The sequence below is a fragment of the Periplaneta americana genome, chromosome 1 (assembly GCF_040183065.1).
Source record: "Periplaneta americana isolate PAMFEO1 chromosome 1, P.americana_PAMFEO1_priV1, whole genome shotgun sequence".
Classification (NCBI taxonomy): domain Eukaryota; kingdom Metazoa; phylum Arthropoda; class Insecta; order Blattodea; family Blattidae; genus Periplaneta; species Periplaneta americana.
In genome coordinates this window covers 144,912,089-144,930,014 of record NC_091117.1, presented here as the reverse complement: position 1 = coordinate 144,930,014, position 17,926 = coordinate 144,912,089, and the positions used below count along the sequence as shown (strand labels likewise).

The following is a 17,926-nucleotide window of genomic DNA, read 5'->3' as shown; positions in this document are numbered from 1 at the left end:
TAAGTGAAAGTGTCAGGAATCTTCAATGCCACATTAATAAATTTAAAAATGCATTTATATTGTCAGATTCCAAAGCAGCTATTCTATCAATAGTCTCTAGACACACCCCTTCATCTCAAACAGCAGAAATAACTAAAATCCTCTCTCAATTAATAACACTCAATAAAAGAATTATATTCCCGTAGATACCATACCATTGTGAATCCTGGGAAACGAGAATGCGGATGCTTTAGCAAAGAAGGGCAGCTCTGCTACTTACAGACCTGTTACTAAATCTACGTATTACGCTCTGAAAAGATTTATTAAATCTACATACTTAGACTTCAACAAACAAAATTTGATAACCCAATCTCGAGGGGAAAAAATGGAACTCTCTGCACCATAATCCACAGTTAAGTCCCGATTTACCACGCAAATCGTCTGTAGCTGCATTTCGATTGGCAACAGGCTGTGACTGTTTGGCCAAGCACCTGCATAGAATTGGAATATATGAGTCCCCTAACTGCTCATTGTGCAATTCAAATAAAGAAATGGATTCGGAACATCTCAAAATCTGTGCTTCAGTGGCCGACCATGACAATATCTTTGAAAAATATTGGAGTGCAAGAGGTCAAATGACTTTGTCAAACGCCTGGCAATAGAAAACAAGAACAACAACAACATATTTAAAATATTGTGCGTATAGTACTCATTAAGAATGTGAGTTAAAGAAATTTATAACATTTTTCTCCTTCAGTTTTGCATAATATTGCATCTGTAAATCATTATCAATTCTTCCTTAACAATTCCAAATTCACGGCACATATTAGCTTTCTTTTTACCACTATCGATTTATTTTATAATGTGCTTTGTCTTCCACATGATTGACTATTAAAAATGTGTCGTTGCAAAAATACTAAATCACATTTGTTTAACACAGAGACAAAAAACTGTACAGTACATATTTCTTAATGACTGTAACTAATGTTTTCTATTAGCCATGCTCTCTATAACTAAGTTCAACTGTAATATCTACTTGATGCTATTTTTATAATTTATTTAACTTACGAATACTAAACTACTGAAAACACTGTAAAACAAATTCGATACAGAAGAACACGAAACATGACATTTTTAAGATACAAATTGGTTTTGTTATAAAATTATTTCCTTAGACAGTTGTAGACTCTTCACTACACCACAATATTAAGTGAGAAGCCTTGTGCACGCGCGAATTAATGCCATAAACACCACAAGCATAAGAGTCAAACAGATTTGAAAATGCAGTTGTTAACCCCAACTAAATAAATTTAATTTTGCCCAGTGACGTTTGTATTCGTTCTTTTCATTGGTTAACCTGCATAGAATGCAGTTTGACATATACGAACTAAAGCAAAGAGCTGCGTGGAATTTAAATTGTATAAACCTTCTTAACTGGGACAAACTGACAACAGGACTCAGACCTTTGAACTGAGATTTCTAGTACGTTCCTTTCGATTTACAAATACTATATTGGGCTTATTCTGTGTTATTTTCATGTGTCATTAAGTTAATGTCTTCTTCCCAATAATGTTTATATTTACTATTTTTTAAAACCATTGCCAGACTGAATGTTCCTGTGGTATGGATTTTGTAATTAATTTATGTTTAAAAGGTATTTTCTGATGAATTAATTTACTTACTCGTTTGTGCCTTTGTACTAAATCTGGATATTTAGTAACCCGGTAATTATTTTATTATTTTTACCAGTTCATCTGCAGATGGCGTCAATATGATTCATGTTAAGTATGCGTTATATTTTCTAATATTTTATACCTTTAACTTACCCAGCTATGATTAGATCTGCTGTTTTGTATTATTTTCTTGGAATAAAAGATAATTAGACCTAGTCATAGCTTAGTCATTTAGCAGGCAATTTTATTCGAAATCTAGCCATTTCTGCGAGATTTATGTCGGACAAAGTGACTGTGAGCAGATTTTCCTCGTGTATGCAATGGTTTCTCTGCCATTTTCATATCACCATAGTTTCCTGATAGTAATATAAGAATAATATCATCTGTAGTTTAAGAATGACGTTAAATAAAAAATTGTCTTATTTTACAAGAGACTGGTGATTTATTATAGTTTATCAAGAGGGTATTTAATTCACTGCAGTATCTTCTTTGCTTTTTGTAGGTTTTGTATCATGCGGAGTTTGAAAAAGCAAAAGGAAAATTCACACAAGTAGCAGATGATCCTGAAACACTGAGAATAAAGCAGAATTCAAAGATTATCAGGTATGCTGTATGCTGCTTTGTATAACAAATATATCGATATAAGATCCTCATCAGTTCTAGAAGATTGGTTTGTAAATCACATAGTTTGCATCAATGTTAATATTGATTATCATTTTACGTTAATGAACCTCTTAATTAGATTTATACAGGTGAAGTTCAGTAATTTTTTTGAGATATCCAAATTTGCATCCCATAATGAGAACGAAGATTTAAGATTCATAAATACACACTTCTTATGTTTTCAAAACATATAATTTTATTTAAAGCTTTTTAACTTCATTTATTTAAATTATCTCAAATTTTTGTTATTGGATTTATACTTACCTATATTCTTCAATTCATTGTGGTTCTTAACTGGATTATTAAATGTAGATAAACACACCATAGCATATTCAATATTTGTAATTTATAACAAGATTATGTATATTATGTTTATTTTAATTTTAGTAATGTTGCTTATCATGGAGAGTTGGAGAAAAAAGCAGCCATGGAACAGAAAAGAGTAATGTCAGGTGAAAATGGCGAGTCTGTTGGTGATGGTGAGTATTAAACTTAAGTTTTCATTTTATCAGTCATTTCTTAAAGTTCTTAACGAAAATTTTCATTCATCAATCATAGTTATAATATAAAGTTTCTGACTAAAGATCATTTGTTTTACATCTTATAAAATATTTAAATACAAAGTTAAAAGACCAGTATTTTACTATCTTTAATACTGTTATCACTAGAAATAAATTGATACAAGTTCAGTGATATTTAATATGTAAATACAACAAGTCCCAGCAAATGTTCTTGGAATTCCTGCTGGTTGACCAGCAATCAATTCCCTCCGCAACTACTGCTGTTTGAATCTGTGAACTTGCGGCGCTTTGCTAGATTAAAATACGAGAGTGGATTGGAAAGTAACACACAATAATTTAAAAAAAAAGTTTAATAGGTAACAAAAATAAAAAATACATAAATGAACTCATCTTTTAGCTACTTTTCTACATAGGCGCCAAGTTTCTCAACACATTTCTCCCATCATGGAGTAGCTGACTCAGCCTTTTTAAACCCCACTAACTAACCCATCGTGGTACCAGTTTCAGTATACCTGTTCATAGAAGTCCTTTCGGTTGGAGTATGGCCATCTGCAGACAGTTGATTGCACTTCTGCATTGGTCGCAAAGCTATGGTCGGTCAGGAATTTCTTCATGGGACCAAACAAATGAAAGTCCGACGGTCAAGGTTGGGATTGTATGGTGAAAGCTGGAGCACCTCCCAGCCAAATGTGTTGATTTTCTCGCGAGTAGAAGCTGCAACATGGGGGCGAGCATTGTCATGAAGTTTGACATCGTCAGCATTAATGTTACAGCATTTGTTTTGTTATGTTGGTAAATTTGCTCCAAGCATTAGGGGGTTCACCAGCCATGCAGATAAGGGGAGTTGATGTCTCGAGAGAAGTCGAATCAGCATCTTCAGTGGTCGGTGATAAAACAGGATGTCCAATTTTGAAAACTGGTTAAATTTATTATTTTTTATTATTATTTAATGCCATGCGTCTCTGCCTACTTTTGGTGGTTATGATGAAGAATCCTGCTCTGAGGTTGGGGCACCCATTTGTAGTATGTAAGTCATAATCTGGCAAAGCACCGTGAGTTTGCAGATGTAAACAGTGATGGTAGTGGGAAGTGACCTGCTGTTCGTGGACAGAGAGACACGCTGGAAATTTTTGCTGGGACTATACAATGTTTTCTGGTTCATATGTTTGGGGTGTTTCAAAGCATTGTGTTGGAAGAAGAAAATCAGTTTGTATTAAATGTTTGAATTGTGGCTGTTGTGAATGCTGTAAATATACTATAATTGTTGCATTGGAATAATTACTTGCTATGTTATGAAATAAAATTATGGAAATCATTTATAATTTCATAAGTCTTATTAGGAATTACTAAAATTTGAAATTCCACAAACTCTCATTGTCTTTGTTATCCAGTCTGTATGTAAGTATGAAACAAAATGCCTTGATGTTTGCACCGAGCAAATGCCATGCTTAAATTATTGATGATGATGATGATGATGATGATGATGATGATGATGATGATGATGATGTATTTCAGTTTTTTTATTTTTCTCATTTTCGTAAGGGAAATTTGATATTCTTATAGTTGCCAATAAAATAGAAGACTTAAACTGTATTTCAGGAATGTCCTATTACTTTCTATTTTGTTTTTAATATTTACACTCCTTAATATCCTTAATACTGTAGGATCTTTACATTTGATTTCTCAAAAAATTCTCTTGCAAATATTACATTTCTTACTTCATATAATTTCCGTCATTTTAAGAGTACAGAAGATGTATGTATCTATACAAATGAACTAAGCTCATCAGTACATGAATGAACAATATTGCAATTACTTGCCATGGAACAGTCTGGTTTCCTTTTACTGAATACAGTGTTTCCCAGGTCAATGAAAACAAGAGATCCATTCTGTTAAGAGAATGTTTGGCTTCTCTTAAAGTTTTTGTACCATGTGAAGCCTGATTCTCTGATTCCACTAACAGAAACTGCACGCTTTACATATTGCACCATTATAAGCAGATAAGCACATGATGCATAGGATCTACAACATGAGTTTCAAAGTTCTGGCGCATTTTATTTAGCATAATACAACACCTTTACAATCTTCTACTGTAATATTTAGTGCACATGATGGAAAACACTAAAATAAAATGCAAAATAGACATTCTCTGCCATGCTGAAGAACAGTGGCACTTAACTGGTTAAGACAGCCTGCCACTTTTTTCTTGCATTCTGGCTGTTGACATTTGGCAGACCAGATATACCTTCTGAACTCTTAAGACAATTGGATTTCTGTCGCACTTCAGACATGCATTACAACACACAAATTCATGATCAGTTTCATATCAAGGCATAAGTGTGAAAGTAGGTAATGCAGTGAAGATACTGTGTTGCTAGGCATTAGTTACAGCAGGTGTGTCAAACTCATTTTGGGCTATGAGCCGTTTCTCATATCACATGACCTATAGACTTTGTCATTATTAAGCATATATATATATATATATATATATATATAATATATTAATTTCAGAGTTGTTGCATGTTGCTGATTCATACTTTTGTTTTTCATGGATATGGGATGGGCTGTGAAAGAAAAGAAAGAAAAAATAATGGGTCGCCAGTTTGACATACCTGAGTTATGGTGTTGGTAATTAACAGCATAGGAGTAGTAGGGTAGTTTACCTTATTAATAACAGTAATAGGTTATCATTTTATTACATAATTCTAGCATGCAAGAAGTCTTAACAAATCTAACACAAGTTCCCTTGATGTGAAAGTAAGATCACTAAACAATAAATGGTCATTTAAAACTGGGATAATGGTGCTGGTCCATTTATTTTAGTACAGTTATTGTCTTGCATAATTCGAATTTACTAAAAAGTTGACATTCATATAAATCTCACTTTGCATATAAAAAACATTTGGAATTTGGATAACCTGTCAAAACAGCTTCTGCTGAAGATTCAATTGCAATTTTATATGCATGTGATGTCCACACCTGGCCGCGAAACCAGGTGGCCCAGGTTTGATTCCCGGTTGGGGTAAGTTACTTGGTTAAGGTTTTTTCCGAGGTTTTCCCTTAACACAATATGAGCAAATGCTGGGTAACTTTTGGTGCTGGACCCCGGACTCATTTCACTGGCATTATACCACCTCATTCAGATGCTAAATAACCTAAGATGTTGATAAAACGTCGTAAAATAACCTACTAAAAAAAATATATGCATGTGACCAGTGACATGATTTATGCTCTTAGTTAGGAAACTTCAGATTTTGTTGTTAAACATGCAATTATTTTCAAGATAATTTATAAAGAAATATATGTACCGGTATTTCTTTAATTTCCAGTATTGTTTGCGTAATAAACTCTTGAGTTGGGCTGTAAATTTCTTTGTTCATGTTTATGAGAACAAATATAAATGGAATAAATAAATAAAGTTTAAGTACTAATTGCAAATTCTTATTTAAAGACTAGGCCTAATTTGTAACTTGCATTTTATGTGATCTAACAATGTTGTTTGCATATCAATATGAAGAATCTCATGATGATTTGTTACTTAAAAGTTTTATATGTTTGAAAGAAAAAACACTTGTTAAACAAGTGCAATTTGATTTGATTTATTCTTTGGAATTAAAACACGTTTCCTATTCTAAGTTAAATAATAACTGTAGTTGTAATTTTCTTTTGTACAATCCTCCACAGAGTTCGTTGTGATTTTCTCTATTATTTGTGTTTTCATGATTTAATATCACTGGATGGAGAGGAATTTTCATGTAAAGGATTATAGTATACAGGAAGATGCTTTCAGCATGAATCCTTTCTTCACAACTAATTGAAGATCTCCCTTGGAAAAATTGGCTGAGGATTTTTGTCATTCCTCTAGCTGCTAGGTACTAACAAGTTGCTTGAAATTGGTGTTAGTAGAATAGTTGTGTGGCTTGAAGTTGCTTTGTGTTATATGTTGTGTATGTGTTTTCATCTCCTCCCTCCATCATTATAGCCGATGACTTAAACATGCCCCCACCCCCGCAAGTGCCTCCCCCTGCTGAGCCCATCAATCATCATCACTCAATGGGAGTGCAGTCCCACCACCATCATCATCATGTGCCTGGAAAGATAGCGGACTACGACCCCTTGGTGGAGGCTCCCCGTAATTCCCCCTACTCGGCAAGACAGAGTGCTACTGTTATCTACACTTCTGACAGAGGCGCAGGTATTGCAGGCTCATTTGTGTATTATGTGAGAATTGTGTGGTTTTATTCCAACACTGATTTGGGGAAAGAGGGGTGGGAACTTTTTTTTTTCTTGAAATTGCAGTATTACATATAGAGAGATAGAAGGCAGTATTTCAGTCTTTCGCAGTGATTGAATCTTGAAAATGTTTCGGATTTTTTAACTATGCATTGATTTAAATTTTCTGACGTTTCGGAATTATCCACAGATTCCATCTTTGAAATCATATTGATAGACATCTGGAAGAATTGCCAGATGTCTGTCTGGTTAGTTTAGATCAGGCCTGCACAAGGTTTGCACTCTCAGAGTCGGTTCACAGCTCGAGAGTGGAATCCAGATATTGGCTGCGCTGTGTATAAGGGTGATTTCGTACAAAATGTACACAAACGTACTAGTACGAGTGTTCATGAAATGAATTCCCATTCAGTATTTACAAAACTATCTTGGACTATTATTAATTAATAAAGAAATATTTATTTTACAGAAATAATAGAAACTCTATAGCTACTTAAATATACAATATCATTTTGTTATATTTTTATTTATCAGTATATCAAAACGGGGTTTTATGCTGTTGGCAGCTGAAAGGAACAGTACTGATCGTAATGAAACATCAGGTACAGATGTTCGATGTCTGCCTTTATTAAAGTTGATAATTAAAACAGTTGCTCACAAATATAAATGTTGAGCCAAACATAGCAATCATTGTCATAGCCAGCTTGTGTAGTCGTGGATATTATTGCTGAGTCTTGTAAAACTCAATTAGACTAGTACTATTATTCAAACGGTCTTTAGCCCTTAGGCCACATTGAAGATCAATAAGTTCAAGCTGTAAATTGTATGATACAGTTTCAACTTGTGTTGAAGGAATTTATTACGATAACTTTAAACTTCTTTCCAATTAAGACAAGATCTTGGAACCTAGAATAAAATTCATTTTAAATTTTAATTAATATTTGCACATAATCGTTTAACATGACTTCATCATGAGCAGTTTCTATCGTTGAAATTATATTATGTTTTCCTCTGTCTTTCAAATTTTTGTGGCAAATAAGTATTGACTCCAGCTGCTTTGAAAAAATGAGCATATTCCCATGCAATATTGAAAGAATTTGCCTGATGATCATTTTCCCGATTTTTAGATTCCTCCATTATGTAGCCGTTAGGCAAAGTGAAATAGCTACTGATAATACACACTACTCCAGATAGCTGCGTGGACTATCCTCTACCTATAGCAGGCCTACGTCATTCCGATGTACTTTTTCGGCGAGCTGTTAGACAACTCTCCCGCTCTGAAGGAGCGTCTGTGCTCAATGAGCGCTGTTTGTGCAGGTGTGGTTTAGACTATTCACATGCAAAAGTTGCAATCTTTTTACTTTAGCAGTTAAATTGTTTCCATTTCTATTTATGTAGTGTAAATTAAAATACTACATTTTCATCGTAGCAATGAAGGAATATTTTATGAAAATTAAGAAAACCTAATCATCTTCAATGTTGCCCTCTAATACTGTATAATAAACTACAGTTTTCAGGTTTAAGAGACAGAAAGTAGGCAATCTTTCTAGGTCTTCTGTGATACTACACTAAGAATGTAACCTGAAATTAGTTTCGAAAAATCGGAGAAATTAAATTTTGGCACATGGTTGCAAAATCCGAATGTCAACGAAAAAAGTTAATTGTTTCAGTGTGGTATAAAACCAAAAAGTCTCCCACGATACAAATTGTCGTGTATGTTATTATGATGTATCTGTACAAATCTCATTCAGCTTGTTCATCCTTCAATATAAATTATATTTGGTAGTGCCTATGCTGACTTACTCTAGTGAAAATGACACTAAAATATTAATAAAAGAAAATCTAATCAGCAGAGGTAAGGTTTTTGCCTTCTGTGGCAGGGTATACATAAAAAAAAAAAGCGATTCTGATAGACTAATGGAACTGGGTAGAATTAATTCAATAAAGGAAATATAAAAATCTGCTACATACAGATTTCAGAAATCTCAGCATAGAAATTCTGCAAAATAATACATTACAAAGTGAGAGAATGGAATTCTTTTAAATAGGCCAAAGGTAGAGAGAGGGTTTAATAGATACGGCTCATACAAATAGTGGAATTCGTTCTCGCTTTATATTAATTGTTGTTGAAATAAAATTAACAGCTCCTAGGATTGAGGATACACCAGCTAAGTGTAATGAAAAAATTGCTAGGTCAACCGTTGCTCTGGCATTTTGTGTTATTTGCTTACTTGTTTTATTTACATTCTAGTTAAAATGCAAGAAAAATGCATAAAATAAATTCAAGGATGTCTATGGAAGAGTAATAACTAATCCCTATCACTGTAGTGCGACAAAGGTGAACATTATTTTTAAAGACTGTTCTAAAGAACATGCACCACTACACAGGATTTTTGCTCTTCAGTCATGGTGCTATCATCTGTTAGAAAAACGAAAGATGCGTAGATGATACTAAAAATATATGACGAAATTTATGAAAGGAAATGCTTTTGAACACACTTCGATTCACTCTCTGAATTTTATGAGGGGAAATTTACAGTTTTCTGCTGTTTATGGTCTTATAATCTTCTTAGGTGGGTCAATAACTTTCATCAAATAAGTCATAAACAATTACTAATCACCTTGTCCTCAGACACTTGCATTATTACAAATTTTGAATTTTGGACTGAGTGGATTCTAACTGATTTTTGTTGAAACAAATCATATGATGTAAGAAAAATTGATTAAATATCATACCCTGTGATTGTACTGCTGTTGCTTGTGCCATGATCACCCATAGCTTAACGACAGACAATGATCTCTGCAGGAGTTGGCATCACATACAGGTACTGACCAGACAACTTTGCATAAAATTTTACGAAAACTTCTGCAGTTGCACAAAATTGCTGCTAAGTGAGTGCCACATGAACTGACAGAAGGACTAAAGTAGACACATTATGAAATGTGTTGTTTGAACCTGGAACAAGGTGACATTAAGGAGACAACATGTTGAACAGGATAATTGCCATTAACAAAACCTAGGGCCAGGGCCTATGATCCTGAGCTTAAATGCCAGTCTTCTGAATGGCAACACCAAGGATTGTGAAGGCACAAATTCCGCCAAATCTCCTGTTAAATTAATGGTAATTTTAGCTTATGACATTCGAGGAATTCGTGTCATTTTGTTCCACATGGCCAAAGTGTTAATACAGTCTACTACGCCACGTATTCCCAGAATAACCTATATCACAATAAAATTTCCTTCGGAAAGAAGACGATTATAAACTCCATGAATCCAATTCTTTCGCTTCTGTTTTAAAGCCAGTGCAAACATATCTTTTCGCTAGCTATAATATAATTATAATAAATGAAAGTTAATATACCAATTAAATTTCATTATGTTTGAATGCACATTATGTATTAATTTACTATTATTTCTTAAGTATGTAGTTATAATAACCACTTTCATGTGTTAAAATAAAAACTCAGTTGTATGTTACCTAGTTGACTAGTTTCAGCTTTGTCTCAGCTGTTTTTATGATATTCTAACCTATGATCAGTTTCTTCCAAAATTTTTAGTACCATGATCTTCGTGACGTGGTGTCTTTTGTGAATTTTTGTGTCATTCAAATTTTCAAAATGATCGTTTCTTAAATGGATAACATTATCTCCATCTAACTTAATTTTTGAGCAGTTCCAGATATAACAGTTCTACATTGAAACGTTCCACCATTTTATATTGCAACTAATGAACGATTAAATATTTAAAGACAGAAATTTCTAAATCACTAAATTTAATTATAGTTTTACTGGTTCATTAGGCCGAAGATGCTTGGTGAGATATAAAAATGATTTAATGAATCAGTAAATAAATGAATGAATCATTACAACCTTAGTGAAGCTTGGTGAAACCGGCCCTGATACTGCTGAACACCTGGTCATCCAGTAATGTGCGTATATCCTTGTCATGAGGTGTCTCATTTTGTTAGACGAAGTAGGGATAACAGAGCTGAAATATGGGAACTATTATTACAGTAATTCTCTCATGTTGTTATAAGGAGATTTGTACACATACATAATTATAAAATTGTTTTGGAAAAGAAATAAGAATTTAAAATGGCAATATATCAGCAGTGGACATTAACAAGTAAGTATGTAGAATTCTGGAAGATATCTTGATAAGATTATAATGCATGCTTAAAAATTGGGATATGTTCCTGTGGAGTAGTTCTACGTAGCGTTAGATGATGTCGTATAGTCTCCTCCACTAGTTTTGCTTCGTAATTTGTGTTAAATGTTGGAGATTTTTTAAGTAAACGTGTGTGTGAATCTTTTGTGTATTGGTGTAAACTTAGTCTTTGTAATATTGTACACGTTTGTTTAGTAATATGAGATATTTATATCTCATGGTGTCTTAGCATAATGGTTGCCATGTTTGTATTTGGATTCGAAGTTCCACAGGTTCAAACCAACTGATGATGTTGAATTTTTAAGGAAAAATGAAGATTCTTAGCATTGCTTCCTTCTGAAGGAAATTAAAACCAAAGTTCATTTATGTTAGATTTATAGCACATGAAAGGACCCAGACATAGTCCAAATCACCAGGTAACTGTTCCATACTGTTGTGTGTCTTGTTTTGCAGACTAATACCTTTGTGGTTTGTTATCTCGATTGAGACTGTAGATATCTTTACAGGACAAAGTTTAGTGAAACCCATAGAGGCCTTTGTGAACAAAATATGAGACAAGTTAGAAAATGGGCGGAATAGACCATTAAAGACTGTACCATTTAAGGTGTTACGTAAAATTTTGGAAATATTAAACATTTTTTTCCTCCATTACTGTATCTTGTACAATAATGAAACTTAGTATGTGTAAAACGCTGTCCTTCTGCTACATGAAAAAATATTTTTACGACTTAAAAAAGTGATTTATTTATTTTTTCAAAATTCAAAATGGTAGCAGTTCACTCTGCAGTTATGAAGCATTTCCCTCATAACTCAAAAACTATCCAACATTCTGTGATGAAATGTTTTATGTGTATTTATGCATGTCATATCTACAATATGATGCAAAATCACTTCTCTATCTTTATCTTTGATAGATTGTCTGATAAAAAATAATTTCATTTTAAAAAATTGTCAAATATCAATATTTTCTTCTAACACAAAATATATATATATATATATATACTCGGCCTGTCTAAAAAGTATCTGACCTTTAGCCAGAAAAAATATTTCAAATACCTGACAGGGTTGGGACCCTAATCCCCTTCAAAGTAGGCCCCTTGTGCTTGCACACACAGCCCACCGATCCTTCCACTGCCGGAAACACCTTTGGAAGTCTTCTTTTGGAATGGTGTTCAGCTCCGTCATCGTGTTCCACATTATCTCTTCTCTACTCTCAAAACGGGATCCTTTCAGTGGTGTCTTCAATTTTGGGAACAACCAGAAGTCGCAAGGAGCCAGGTCTGGAGAGTAGGGAGGTTGGCGAATGGTTGTAATTCCATGTTTGGCCAAGAAAGTGTGGATCAATTGGGATGAATGTGTGGGGGCGTTGTCGTGATGCAAGTGCCAGTTGTTTGCCGTCCACATGTCTGGTCTTTTGCGCCGAACTGCATCACGGAGTCGCCAGAGAACATCGTGATAGTACTCCTTTGTCACCGTTTGTCCTTCTGGTGCGTATTCGTGATGCACAATTCACGGACATCAAAGAAAACAGTCAGCATCACCTTGATTTTGCTTCGCACCTGCCGCGCTTTCTTTGGCCTTGGAGACTCGGGATGCTTCCATTGCGACGACTGTCTTTTTGTTTCTGGGTCGTACCCGTACACGCATGACTCATCTCCAGTTATCACGGTGTTCAGAAACCCAGGATCAGTGTTGGCGGTGTCCAGAAGGTCCTGTGCAACGTCACGACGGAGGTCTTTTTGTTCCGGGGACAACAACTTGGGCACGAATTTTGCAGCCACTCGGTTCATGTTCAAATCATCACGCAAAATTGCATGTGCAGAATCTTTACTCACTCCAACCTCTTCGGCAATCTCCCGCACGGTCAAACGACGATCTGCCATCACCAAATTTCGCACCCTCTCAACAACAGCTGCACTCTGAGCAGTTTGGGGCCTGCCACAATGCTGCTCACTCTCCGCTGATATGTGGCCATCTTTGAATCGGTTGAACCACTCCTTAATTTGTGTTACACCCATCACATCTTCCCCAAACACCTGCTGAATCTTACGAATTGTTTGACTTTGAGAATCACCAAGCTTTTGACAAAATTTGATGCAGTATCTTTGCTCAATTCGTTCAATCATCTTGCGAGAAAACTAAATCCGACAAACACTTAGAACAGCACCTTACTTGGCGACCACCAGCCAGTGACTGGCACAAGCGAATGCGGTGAAAAAATTCAAGCATGCGCATTACGGTTCCTCCTTCCACTGTGCACAGTGGCACCACCTTAGAATCACTACTTTGCGCGGGAAAATTTATTAAAGACTGTAGTTGAAAGAGCATGACATTGTAAACATGAGTTTCAGCAATAAAATGAAAGAGAGAGAATATGAAAAAGTAACAAGTTTATGAGTTATGAGGGAAACGCTTCTTCATTGCACAGTAAACTAGCACCATTTTTAATTTTGAAAAAATGTATAGGTCTATCTGAATAATTTTTTTAAATCGCAAAAATATTTTTTTCATATAGCACATACCAATTTTCATTATTGTACAAGATACAGTAATGGAGGAAAAAAAGTGAATATTTCCAAAAATTTTACTGCTGTAAACTGTACCTAACCCCTTAAGGGGACTACATGGAGATAAGTAGGCCTGACATATTTAGATTTAGATCTGTAAATAGCTAGATTATTACTAGGACACTGATGTCCACAAGCGTTATAAAACGTATGTTATATAGATTAGCCTTGTATGTGATAAGTTTAGAAATACGAAAATAGGCAATATACTGTTTCTCTGTCGTTCTTTCTTTCTTCAACTTCGAAACAAAGTAAAGTAGATTCCTCCTACATTATACTATACTGTAGCCCCTTCTTGAAAGTCGGGTAATATATGAAGAAGACAGAAATACAACAATTTACATTTACTAGTACTAACTTGTTCTATATATGCTTTCTGAATAGAAGCAATACTTGTATATTGTAAAGTGTTGTGGATAAGGTGATAATTGTATCTTGTTTGCTTATTGTGATAGTCCGTTCCTTGCTTTGATGTGTTGGTGTTGGTTTGGCTGATGTTCCACAGTGACAAGTCCACCTACACGACGGGTTGGCTCCATTGCAGACCTCGATCCTGTGAACAATTTCTATGGCTCACTGTCGACAGACTACAGACCCCCTAGCAGTGGCAGTGGCAGTGCCAACAATTACAATAATCATGTTGTGACTACACCCATAATTAATCAGAACCAGCCAACCAAGTTGCAGTCATCTGGGGTAAGTCTTGTCTTTGGAACTATATTAGTAAGACACTGTTACGTATGAATGATGGACAGTCAAGTATCTGCCATTAGTAAAAAAAAAAAAAAAGTAAGACTCTGTTTCTTTATTAAAAGAAAACTTGGTTAATTGGGGACGCTCGGGTTTTCGTCCAGAGCCGGCCTGGCTGTCAATGTGTTGGTTACCACAAGGAACACACTTGCATGTCCAGCACTTTTAGACCTACAATCCTTCTGTTACAATACCTAAAAGTTACAGTACTTACCAACCTCACATTCGTTGCTCAAAATGTCCTGCATTTACTGCAACATACATGCGACATCTTTTTATGAAATTTGCAGTCATTCTGTAGGGCCTCAATTTAAGTAATTTTGTCGCCACACCAGCAGAACTTTTACTTATTCCAGTTTCCTGCGCTAAACGTCTGAGGGACTTTTGAGGGGTGTGTTCCAATCTTTCACCAATCTTGTCTAGTTTCTCTTCCGACAGAACACAGCGTTCTGTTTTCGGTTTTTCATCATAGACCGAACCTGTCCGCATGGACTTCTTATAAAGAGATTTTTTTATTGTACTGGCAGCTGAAACTGATCTCTCTGGAAATTTTTCCCGAAATTTGCATCTTGTCACTGCACAAAATTTTCGTTTCCATATGTATGTATTGTATAGATAAGTATGTTCACATAATGAATAAGTCATTACAACAATAGCCTACACGGAGCACTTTAAACTTAACTTAAACTTTTAAGATTACAGTTTTCACTGCCAACTTACTTCTCACAACACAACTAAAGCAAAACTGCAGTGTCACTCATTGCTTGTGCGCGTCGAGAATGTGAATGCACTATTCTCGGTGATCATGCAATCTCTTGGCGGGGAATGGCTCCTGCAAAACCTGAGCATCCCTAACTAACCTCACTGTAGTACATCAGTTTACAATGAAATTCGTAGTTTTTCAGTCATATCGAAAGTTGGGCTTTTATAAAATAGTGTAGTTTCAAAAACTCAACTTGGAAGCTTTTAAAATTCAATTTACAGATAAGAGGTATTTTGCACAGATTGTGGGTTGAATGAATGACATCAAGCCTACTCATTCTCTGTCTTCCTATGGTAAGTAGCATCCTAGCCCAGTGCCAGAGAAAAATGTGTACAGAAAAAATTACGAACTATTAACCAAATTAAAATGTTGTGTAATATCCTTAATATTTGTCTTTTGTGTGAATGACTGTGTTTTCTTGTGTGAATGGCTCTGTGCATGTGTGCGTACGTTTTCTCTCTCCATTATAATATTTCTACCCCAAAGTATCACATCTGCAATTCGAGAGTGTGCGTGCCTATTTGTATATAATATGTACTGGTAAGCATACGTGTGAGTGTAGTATCGAAATAATGTGTCAGAAATACATAATTACTCCACTGTGGATGTAAATTACATTACCATCAATTGCTGTAGAGTTTAGGGTTGTCAACTTTTTTTTTAAGAAAATACAGGAGATTAAGAAATCGACAAAATTTCACATAGAAAATTGGCAAATTATTCAGTTCAGTTACTAAAAAGCAACTTTATTCTACACTTCGACAGCTAAGCTTAAATTAAGAATATTTTGAGACAGATCTTGTCTCGCATAATAGTTGAAGTCGATAGCAGTTTGCAGCTCTGATTACATTAGATGTGTCGTACTCCTGTTTCAAACATCTGTCCAATATTGTTCATGAGATAAGACATTATCTTTGTATGAGCATTACTACTTGGTATGTATAGAACAAAACTAGCCAGTTTTTCTAAAATTATAATATTAATATTGCTTGATTTTAAACAGGTGAGCATTAAAACCCATTTCCTGCAAGCATTACCTCCCGAAAAGACTGCACATTTCAATGCATCTCTTGAACAACAAAATTCATCATATAAACAGGCATCATTCACGGCAAAATCAAATGTTTAGAATAATGATTTTTACATTGCAAAAATAAGGGAGAAAAAAGATACGGGAGCCAGGGAATTTAAAAATTAGGGGTAAATACGAGGGATCCCGAGAAATATAGGAGGGTTGGCAACCCTAGTAGAATTAGGAAACTTATCAAAATACTGTGATTGATGTGGGATTCTATCATTCTTAATGGTAGTGGGATAGTTTGTAGCAAAATAATGACATAGTACTTACTTTATGTAGCAATTTTTAATTTTTTAATAAAAACCCGCAAGAAAGTTTAACATTTCTAGTTAAAACTCCAGACAAAGAGTACACCTATGGAGAAGAGACTCCTATTCTCTCTAAAATTTCAGAAATGCATTTGATGGTCTGTAAAGTCTCAACAACGAGGGAGTTGTTGGAGTGAATTAATACTCTCATGTATTCCCCAACAGAAAACCAGAAGTAACAAGTGTAGAGACTTTCGAGACCAGGAAACTGGCTCTTCTCTTCCAATCCATCTCCTACAAAAAAATTGCTCTCAGATGTGTTGCATACTACCAGCAAAGTGAGCAGAAGCCCCACCATGCTGGAACAACATAACTTCACGTACTTTCTCTACTCTAGCAATTCCTGTAGCATCTATTGCATTCAAGTCTCGGTGGGAGTAGTCAGAACTGACTAGAAAATCATTCGTAACATTTACCCAAGCTGGTAGCCTAAGTGATGAGAGTCCTAAAGGTATCTGAGAACAAGAAGTGGAGCCACCGGCGTGGCACAGTCGGTTAAGGCACTTGCCTGCCAGTCTGAAGTTACGCTCGGGTGCGGATTCGATCCCCACTAGGGCTGATTACCTGGTTGGGTTTTTTCAGAGGTTTCTCCCAGCCACAAGGTGAATGCCTGGTAATCTATGGTGAATCCTCGGTCTCGTTTCGCCAAATACTGTCATGTTGTCACCAATTCATCAACGCTAAATACTCTAGTAGTTAATAGAGCGTCGTTAAATAACCGACTAAGAAAAAAACAAGACGTGGAAGTGACGAAAATCCAGAAGCCATTTTCATTGGATCCAGAACATTACTGACTGCTTTATTTAGATTGGCTAATGGACAGAACTGTGGCTACTGAACGTGAATGGTTATAAAAAAAGAGGGTGCATATTAAATAATTTCCCTTATGTAAGTTCTTCGACTAATAGTTCAAGAAAATAGCTATAAACGTGAATAAAGAAATTCAGTTACAAAACACGTAAAATGTATTACACTAATTTTTGTTAAAGTACATGTCAAAAGATGAATGGAGGGAGACACACACAGACACAATTCTATAAATATAGATAGAGATAGAGAGAGATGGATGGATGGATGGGTAGACAGGTGGGTTGGTGGATGGATCGGTAGATGATGGATAGATGAATAGACATAGACAGATGGGTGGGTGGATGGATGGATGGGTAGGTGGGTGGTTGGACGGGTAGATGGATGGACGGGTGTGTGGATGGGTGAATGGATGGGTA

General features: G+C 35.3%; 1 protein-coding gene across 5 annotated transcripts in view; it reads left to right on the top strand.

Moving 5' to 3' along the window:
• Lasp (LIM and SH3 domain protein Lasp) overlaps nucleotides 1-17,926 on the top strand; it is a 179,969-nt gene that overhangs the window by 152,067 nt on the left and 9,976 nt on the right. For 3 of the 5 annotated variants that reach the window (XM_069829016.1, XM_069829007.1, XM_069828996.1), the window contains 4 exons: nucleotides 2,155-2,255; nucleotides 2,703-2,794; nucleotides 6,819-7,031; nucleotides 14,307-14,497. In XM_069829016.1, the coding sequence (XP_069685117.1) occupies nucleotides 2,155-2,255; nucleotides 2,703-2,794; nucleotides 6,819-7,031; nucleotides 14,307-14,497 (597 nt within the window). The remainder of the gene's footprint in view (nucleotides 1-2,154; nucleotides 2,256-2,702; nucleotides 2,795-6,818; nucleotides 7,032-14,306; nucleotides 14,498-17,926) is intronic. The other 2 variants (XM_069829032.1, XM_069829023.1) reach the window with 2 other exon arrangements.